The sequence below is a fragment of the Pseudophryne corroboree genome, chromosome 7, assembly GCF_028390025.1.
Source record: "Pseudophryne corroboree isolate aPseCor3 chromosome 7, aPseCor3.hap2, whole genome shotgun sequence".
In the NCBI taxonomy this organism is placed as follows: domain Eukaryota; kingdom Metazoa; phylum Chordata; class Amphibia; order Anura; family Myobatrachidae; genus Pseudophryne; species Pseudophryne corroboree.
The window spans coordinates 307,385,166-307,394,735 of NC_086450.1; the positions used below are offsets into that span (position 1 = coordinate 307,385,166).

Below are 9,570 nucleotides of genomic sequence, written 5' to 3' on the forward strand. Positions count from 1 at the left end.
CAAGCCGGTACTTGGAGAACCACAAGTACCAGCATGCGGGGGGAAACGGGCCCGCTGGTACCTGTAGTTCTACTGCAAAAAAAAAAATACCCAAATAAAAACAGGACACAAACACCGTGAAAGTATAACTTTATTACATACATGCTGACACACATACTTACCTATGTTGACACGCCGACTCTGGCCTCGTCTCCAATGTCGACATCCGGGGTACCTGAAAATAAAATTATACTCACCTGATCCAGTGTCTGGTCTTTTATTATAATCCACGTACTTGGCAAAAAAACAAACCGCATTAACCCGAACCAGACGGACTGAAAGGGGTCCCATGTTTACACCTGGGACCCCTTTCCCCGAATGCAGAGACCCCCCCGTGACTCCTGTCACAGAAAGGTCCCTTCAGCCAATCAGGAAGCGCCATGCGTCTGAGCTGGCAGACAGCCCATCGCACAGCTCCCTCCATTAGTTTCAATGGTGGGAACTTTGCGGTCAGCGGAGGGGTTACCCGCGGTCAAATAGAAGGGTGACACTACCAATATCTGGAACCTCATACTATTCTCTTCCACAGGTCTTGCGGAGTATCCTTCCCAAGTGGCTTGAATCCTCATGGATGAAAAGGGACACGACAGTTCCCCTGCTGTACCATGGGCGACCTAACAATACCACTGCATCTCATATTTAACATTGTATTTACTAATAATTTAAATAAAAACCACAGAAAACTTCTCATTTTAAAAATTTATTGAAGAAATATATAAAATTGTATTTTATTTTTGAAATAAAAAATGAAATGTAATAAAACTAAAAAGTAGTTTGTTCTTCTTTACATTCTTTTCTTGTGTAGATATCTGTGGGGAAAAAAAACCATATTAAGTAAAGACTAGAGATGAGCGCCTGAAATTTTTCGGGTTTTGTGTTTTGGTTTTGGGTTCGGTTCCGCGGCCGTGTTTTGGGTTCGAACGCGTTTTGGCAAAACCTCACCGAATTTTTTTTGTCGGATTCGGGTGTGTTTTGGATTCGGGTGTTTTTTTCAAAAAACACTAAAAAACAGCTTAAATCATAGAATTTGGGGGTCATTTTGATCCCAAAGTATTATTAACCTCAAAAACCATAATTTACACTCATTTTCAGTCTATTCTGAATACCTCACACCTCACAATATTATTTTTAGTCCTAAAATTTGCACCGAGGTCGCTGTGTGAGTAAGATAAGCGACCCTAGTGGCCGACACAAACACCGGGCCCATCTAGGAGTGGCACTGCAGTGTCACGCAGGATGTCCCTTCCAAAAAACCCTCCCCAAACAGCACATGACGCAAAGAAAAAAAGAGGCGCAATGAGGTAGCTGTGTGAGTAAGATTAGCGACCCTAGTGGCCGACACAAACACCGGGCCCATCTAGGAGTGGCACTGCAGTGTCACGCAGGATGGCCCTTCCAAAAAACCCTCCCCAAACAGCACATGACGCAAAGAAAAAAAGAGGCGCAATGAGGTAGCTGACTGTGTGAGTAAGATTAGCGACCCTAGTGGCCGACACAAACACCGGGCCCATCTAGGAGTGGCACTGCAGTGTCACGCAGGATGTCCCTTCCAAAAAACCCTCCCCAATCAGCACATGATGCAAAGAAAAAGAAAAGAAAAAAGAGGTGCAAGATGGAATTGTCCTTGGGCCCTCCCACCCACCCTTATGTTGTATAAACAAAACAGGACATGCACACTTTAACCAACCCATCATTTCAGTGACAGGGTCTGCCACACGACTGTGACTGAAATGACGGGTTGGTTTGGACCCCCCCCAAAAAAGAAGCAATTAATCTCTCCTTGCACAAACTGGCTCTACAGAGGCAAGATGTCCACCTCATCTTCACCCTCCGATATATCACCGTGTACATCCCCCTCCTCACAGATTATCAATTCGTCCCCACTGGAATCCACCATCTCAGCTCCCTGTGTACTTTGTGGAGGCAATTGCTGCTGGTCAATGTCTCCGCGGAGGAATTGATTATAATTCATTTTAATGAACATCATCTTCTCCACATTTTCTGGATGTAACCTCGTACGCCGATTGCTGACAAGGTGAGCGGCGGCACTAAACACTCTTTCGGAGTACACACTTGTGGGAGGGCAACTTAGGTAGAATAAAGCCAGTTTGTGCAAGGGTCTCCAAATTGCCTCTTTTTCCTGCCAGTATAAGTACGGACTGTGTGACGTGCCTACTTGGATGCGGTCACTCATATAATCCTCCACCATTCTATCAATGTTGAGAGAATCATATGCAGTGACAGTAGACGACATGTCCGTAATCGTTGTCAGGTCCTTCAGTCCGGACCAGATGTCAGCATCAGCAGTCGCTCCAGACTGCCCTGCATCACCGCCAGCGGGTGGGCTCGGAATTCTGAGCCTTTTCCTCGCACCCCCAGTTGCGGGAGAATGTGAAGGAGGAGATGTTGACAGGTCGCGTTCCGCTTGACTTGACAATTTTGTCACCAGCAGGTCTTTCAACCCCAGCAGACCTGTGTCTGCCGGAAAGAGAGATCCAAGGTAGGCTTTAAATCTAGGATCGAGCACGGTGGCCAAAATGTAGTGCTCTGATTTCAACAGATTGACCACCCGTGAATCCTTGTTAAGCGAATTAAGGGCTGCATCCACAAGTCCCACATGCCTAGCGGAATCGCTCCCTTTTAGCTCCTTCTTCAATGCCTCCAGCTTCTTCTGCAAAAGCCTGATGAGGGGAATGACCTGACTCAGGCTGGCAGTGTCTGAACTGACTTCACGTGTGGCAAGTTCAAAGGGCATCAGAACCTTGCACAACGTTGAAATCATTCTCCACTGCACTTGAGACAGGTGCATTCCACCTACTATATCGTGCTCAATTGTATAGGCTTGAATGGCCTTTTGCTGCTCCTCCAACCTCTGAAGCATATAGAGGGTTGAATTCCACCTCGTTACCACTTCTTGCTTCAGATGATGGCAGGGCAGGTTCAGTAGTTTTTGGTGGTGCTCCAGTCTTCTGTACGTGGTGCCTGTACGCCGAAAGTGTCCCGCAATTTTTCTGGCCACCGACAGCATCTCTTGCACGCCCCTGTTGTTTTTTAAAAAATTCTGCACCACCAAATTCAAGGTATGTGCAAAACATGGGACGTGCTGGAATTTGCCCATATTTAATGCACACACAATATTGCTGGCGTTGTCCGATGCCACAAATCCACAGGAGAGTCCAATTGGGGTAAGCCATTCCGCGATGATCTTCCTCAGTTGCCGTAAGAGGTTTTCAGCTGTGTGCGTATTCTGGAAAGCGGTGATACAAAGCGTAGCCTGCCTAGGAAAGAGTTGGCGTTTGCGAGATGCTGCTACTGGTGCCGCCGCTGCTGTTCTTGCGGCGGGAGTCCATACATCTACCCAGTGGGCTGTCACAGTCATATAGTCCTGACCCTGCCCTGCTCCACTTGTCCACATGTCCGTGGTTAAGTGGACATTGGGTACAACTGCATTTTTTAGGACACTGGTGAGTCTTTTTCTGACGTCCGTGTACATTCTCGGTATCGCCTGCCTAGAGAAGTGGAACCTAGATGGTATTTGGTAACGGGGGCACACTGCCTCAATAAATTGTCTAGTTCCCTGTGAACTAACGGCGGATACCGGACGCACGTCTAACACCAACATAGTAGTCAAGGACTCAGTTATCCGCTTTGCAGTAGGATGACTGCTGTGATATTTCATCTTCCTCGCAAAGGACTGTTGAACAGTCAATTGCTTACTGGAAGTAGTACAAGTGGGCTTACGACTTCCCCTCTGGGATGACCATCGACTCCCAGCGGCAACAACAGCAGCAGTAGGCGTTACACGCAAGGATGCATCGGAGGAATCCCAGGCAGGAGAGGACTCGTCAGAATTGCCAGTGACATGGCCTGCAGGACTATTGGCATTCCTAGGGAAGGAGGAAATTGACACTGAGGGAGTTGGTGGGGTGGTTTGCGTGAGCTTGGTTACAAGAGGAAGGGATTTACTGGTCAGTGGACTGCTTCCGCTGTCACCCAAAGTTTTTGAACTTGTCACTGACTTATTATGAATGCGCTGCAGGTGACGTATAAGGGAGGATGTTCCGAGGTGGTTAACGTCCTTACCCCTACTTATTACAGCTTGACAAAGGGAACACACGGCTTGACACCTGTTGTCCGCATTTCTGGTGAAATACCTCCACACCGAAGAGCTGATTTTTTTGGTATTTTCACCTGGCATGTCAACGGCCATATTCCTCCCACGGACAACAGGTGTCTCCCCGGGTGCCTGACTTAAACAAACCACCTCACCATCAGAATCCTCCTGGTCAATTTCCTCCCCAGCGCCAGCAACACCCATATCCTCCTCATCCTGGTGTACTTCAACACTGACATCTTCAATCTGACTATCAGGAACTGGACTGCGGGTGCTCCTTCCAGCACTTGCAGGGGGCGTGCAAATGGTGGAAGGCGCATGCTCTTCACGTCCAGTGTTGGGAAGGTCAGGCATCGCAACCGACACAATTGGACTCTCCTTGTGGATTTGGGATTTCGAAGAATGCACAGTTCTTTGCTGTGCTGCTTTTGCCAGCTTGAGTCTTTTCATTTTTCTAGCGAGAGGCTGAGTGCTTCCATCCTCATGTGAAGCTGAACCACTAGCCATGAACATAGGCCAGGGCCTCAGCCGTTCCTTGCCACTCCGTGTGGTAAATGGCATATTGGCAAGTTTACGCTTCTCCTCCGACAATTTTATTTTAGGTTTTGGAGTCCTTTTTTTACTGATATTTGGTGTTTTGGATTTGACATGCTCTGTACTATGACATTGGGCATCGGCCTTGGCAGACGACGTTGCTGGCATTTCATCGTCTCGGCCATGACTAGTGGCAGCAGCTTCAGCACGAGGTGGAAGTGGATCTTGATCTTTCCCTAATTTTGGAACCTCAACATTTTTGTTCTCCATATTTTAATAGGCACAACTAAAAGGCACCTCAGGTAAACAATGGAGATGGATGGATTGGATACTAGTATACAATTATGGACGGGCTGCCGAGTGCCGACACAGAGGTAGCCACAGCCGTGAACTACCGCACTGTACTGTGTCTGCTGCTAATATATAGACTGGTTGATAAAGAGATAGTATACTCGTAACTAGTATGTATGTATAAAGAAAGAAAAAAAAACCACGGTTAGGTGGTATATACAATTATGGACGGGCTGCCGAGTGCCGACACAGAGGTAGCCACAGCCGTGAACTACCGCACTGTACTGTGTCTGCTGCTAATATAGACTGGTTGATAAAGAGATAGTATACTCGTAACTAGTATGTATGTATAAAGAAAGAAAAAAAAACCACGGTTAGGTGGTATATACAATTATGGACGGGCTGCCGAGTGCCGACACAGAGGTAGCCACAGCCGTGAACTACCGCACTGTACTGTGTCTGCTGCTAATATATAGACTGGTTGATAAAGAGATAGTATACTCGTAACTAGTATGTATGTATAAAGAAAGAAAAAAAAACCACGGTTAGGTGGTATATACAATTATGGACGGGCTGCCGAGTGCCGACACAGAGGTAGCCACAGCCGTGAACTACCGCACTGTACTGTGTCTGCTGCTAATATATAGACTGGTTGATAAAGAGATAGTATACTCGTAACTAGTATGTATGTATAAAGAAAGAAAAAAAAACCACGGTTAGGTGGTATATACAATTATGGACGGGCTGCCGAGTGCCGACACAGAGGTAGCCACAGCCGTGAACTACCGCACTGTACTGTGTCTGCTGCTAATATATAGACTGGTTGATAAAGAGATAGTATACTCGTAACTAGTATGTATGTATAAAGAAAGAAAAAAAAACCACGGTTAGGTGGTATATACAATTATGGACGGGCTGCCGAGTGCCGACACAGAGGTAGCCACAGCCGTGAACTACCGCACTGTACTGTGTCTGCTGCTAATATAGACTGGTTGATAAAGAGATAGTATACTCGTAACTAGTATGTATGTATAAAGAAAGAAAAAAAAAACACGGTTAGGTGGTATATACAATTATGGACGGGCTGCCGAGTGCCGACACAGAGGTAGCCACAGCCGTGAACTACCGCACTGTACTGTGTCTGCTGCTAATATATAGACTGGTTGATAAAGAGATAGTATACTACTAATATTATATATACTGGTGGTCAGGTCACTAGTCACACTGGCAGTGGCACTCCTGCAGCAAAAGTGTGCACTGTTTAATTTTAATATAATATTATGTACTCCTGGCTCCTGCTATAACCTATAACTGGCACTGCAGTAGTGCTCCCCAGTCTCCCCCACAATTATAAGCTGTGTGAGCTGAGCAGTCAGACAGATATATAATATATATAGATGATGCAGCACACTGGCCTGAGCCTGAGCAGTGCACACAGATATGGTATGTGACTGACTGAGTCACTGTGTGTATCGCTTTTTTCAGGCAGAGAACGGATATATTAAATAAACTGCACTGTGTGTCTGGTGGTCACTCACTATATAATATATTATGTACTCCTGGCTCCTGCTATAACCTATAACTGGCACTGCAGTAGTGCTCCCCAGTCTCCCCCACAATTATAAGCTGTGTGAGCTGAGCAGTCAGACAGATATATATAATATTATATATAGATAATAGATGATGCAGCACACTGGCCTGAGCCTGAGCAGTGCACACAGATATGGTATGTGACTGAGTCACTGTGTGCTGTGTATCGCTTTTTTCAGGCAGAGAACGGATTATAAATAAAACTGGTGGTCACTATCAGCAAAACTCTGCACTGTACTGAGTACTCCTAATGCTCCCCAAAATTAGTAAATCAAGTGTCTCTCTAATCTATTCTAAACGGAGAGGACGCCAGCCACGTCCTCTCCCTATCAATCTCAATGCACGTGTGAAAATGGCGGCGACGCGCGGCTCCTTATATAGAATCCGAGTCTCGCGATAGAATCCGAGCCTCGCGAGAATCCGACAGCGTCATGATGACGTTCGGGCGCGCTCGGGTTAACCGAGCAAGGCGGGAAGATCCGAGTCGCTCGGACCCGTGAAAAAAAACATGAAGTTCTGGCGGGTTCGGATTCAGAGAAACCGAACCCGCTCATCTCTAGTAAAGACACTAATGATGTCATGTTCACTCCTTTCCCAAGAACATTTGTGGAACCACACAGCCCAGCATGACCCATTGCTGGGCTGTGTGGTTCCACAAAGGCAGGCGGTCCAAAGTGGAATAGTGGTGTCAGCGGTCAGCACTTTGACACGCCTGCACTTGTGGAACCACACAGCCCAGCATGACCCATTGCTGGGCTGTGTGGTTCCACAAAGGCAGGCGGTCCAAAGTGGAATAGTGGTGTTAGTGGTCAGCACTTTGACACGCCTGCACTTGTGGAACCACACAGCCCAGCATGACCCATTGCTGGGCTGTGTGGTTCCACAAAGGCAGGCGGTCCAAAGTGGAATAGTGGTGTCAGTGGTCAGCACTTTGACACGCCTGCACTTGTGGAACCACACAGCCCAGCATGACCCATTGCTGGGCTGTGTGGTTCCACAAAGGCAGGCGGTCCAAAGTGGAATAGTGGTGTCAGTGGTCAGCACTTTGACACGCCTGCACTTGTGGAACCACACAGCCCAGCAGGACCCATTGCTGGGCTGTGTGGTTCCACAAGGGCAGGCGGTCCAAAGTTTCTTGAATATATACATTGAAACATGGCTTTACTCACCTTGGTACGCACAACACGAACTATGCCGTCCACTTCAATTTTCCACCCAATCCTATGAATAAGCCAAAAACAAACACTAGTGAATAGTAAATTCACACAACAGTGAAAGCCTATTGTACACCAATACAAAAAGGATTTTTTTGATAAAAAAAAAAAAGTGGTATCAGAATAGCTCTTTGGCCCATCATACATGTAGCCACAAGGAGCTTTCATCCGTTACCACACGCGCCCGCATACATGCCCGCGCATGTATGCCTAGACATAAAGCTCCTTGGTAGTACCCGGTCACGGGTGGGGGAGCCCAACACAAATATAAAACAATAGTAAGAAAAAAAAAATAATGGGAGGGGGAGAAAGGGATACATGAAAAACATAACAGTAAATAAAACAATGCGACCGGGCTTATGGTGGTTGTCTGTCCGGATACTCTTCTTCCTCCTGATGAGGCGTCGATGCCCTGGGCGGCTGGGGAGTGTGTTGACTTGGCCTCGGTGCCCGTGCGGGTGTAGATGTTGCGGCCGGTGTTGGTGGTGGAGACATCTGGTGGGTGGGGTACATCCCTGTATATCCTTGGTACAGCTGTGACTGTCTATACCAGGATGGTGGTGGAGGAAGGGAAGGAGGCGTCCATATCGCTTGTGATGACGGAAGTGGTGGATCACCAGCGTGTTGATGAGCTGGCTCTGGGAGCTTATCGTACATCATCTGCAGTGTGGTTGCGATGATCTGTTGGCTGGATGCCGAATGTCGTTGGCTCTCCGACATGTTGTCAGTGCTGTGTGCCAGGCATGATGTGTTTTCCACCAGCCGGTTGATGGATGTGGCCAGAATGTGAAGGATGTCCATAGTCTCCCTGTGATCTTCTCGTCTGGTCTTTTGCATTTCGGCCGTGCTGTCAGCATGAGCCTTTTGCATTTCAACCAGACTGTTTGCCATCTTCTCCATTGTCTTCTCAATGGCGTCCAGTCTGGTTTCAACGACACTCGTGTAAGTATCCTGGCGGGAAGTAATCTGGGATGCCAGGGTGTGTACCCTCTGAACATTTGAGGGATCCTGCCCTTCCTGTACGTCGGCCACCAATTGCATTTGTGCAGCTGAAAAGAAAATTAGAAATTATTATACACATTCATACATTTGTTTGAAGGCTCACAAGTCGATATTTACTTACACAGGGATGTAGAAACAGCAGGCTGCTGCACTTCCACCTCGTCATCCTCTGATGAATCCTGTAGGAGATCCGGCCTGTAGAAGTGACCAATCCCCGACGCAAGTCCTCTGCTGGTCCGTGGCACCTCTGTTTGCAATAGAATTTTTTTTTTTACGTTAATAAACTATACAAAACTGGTGCACCCCCCCACCCCCCCAAAAAAAAGTAAATACAAACCTTCTCCATCCTGAGGTGCCGCTGCTCCTGGAGCTTCGCTTGTCCTCAATTCTGGAGACTTTTCAAGGGTCCGGCTGGATACTTCTGCACGGCTGTCTTCAAACCCAAGAAAAGTCTCATCCGTTAACCCTGTAGACTCAAACAGTTCGGGTGATGGGTCCACAAGGGGGGTGGTCTTCAGTATGCCAACTGACGGGATCCCGGCGAACAGTATACCGGCGCCGGGATCCCGACAGCCGGCATACCGACACTTATTCTCCCTTGTGGGGGTCCATGCCCCCCCCTGGAGGGAGAATAAAATAGTGTGACGCGCGTAGCGCGACACCGTGCCCGTAGCGTGGCGAGAGCAGCGAGCCCGCAAGGGGCTCATTTGCGCTCGCCACACTGTCGGTAAGCCGGCGGTCGGGCTCCCAGCGCCGGTATGCTGGTCGCCGGGAGCCCGACCGCCG

At 47.9% G+C, this 9,570-nt stretch overlaps 1 protein-coding gene across 1 annotated transcript; it reads right to left on the minus strand.

Annotated features, from left to right (window-relative positions):
- Positions 1–774: 774 nt before the first annotated feature.
- On the minus strand, positions 775–9,497 carry LOC134943622 (uncharacterized). The gene is made up of 4 exons (XM_063932365.1): positions 9,122–9,497; positions 8,906–9,031; positions 7,738–8,831; positions 775–848 (listed from the first exon to the last, which is right to left on the minus strand). The coding sequence occupies exons 1-3, from the start codon at positions 9,489–9,491 to the stop codon at positions 8,140–8,142; spliced, it is 1,188 nt and encodes a 395-aa protein (XP_063788435.1). The 5' UTR covers positions 9,492–9,497; the 3' UTR covers positions 775–848; positions 7,738–8,139.
- Between the last annotated feature and the right edge of the window lie 73 nt (positions 9,498–9,570).

Bases quoted from the DNA above. Each gene is read 5' to 3' on its own strand.
- LOC134943622 (XM_063932365.1), bottom strand. From the start codon at position 9,491: ATGAGCCCCTTGCGGGCTCGCTGCTCTCGCCACGCTACGGGCACGGTG. The intron at 9,032-9,121 runs GTTTGTATTTAC...TATTGCAAACAG, and splicing joins GGCACCTCAGGATGGAGAAG to AGGTGCCACGGACCAGCAGA. The intron at 8,832-8,905 runs GTAAGTAAATAT...TTTTCTTTTCAG, and splicing joins TGCTGTTTCTACATCCCTGT to CTGCACAAATGCAATTGGTG.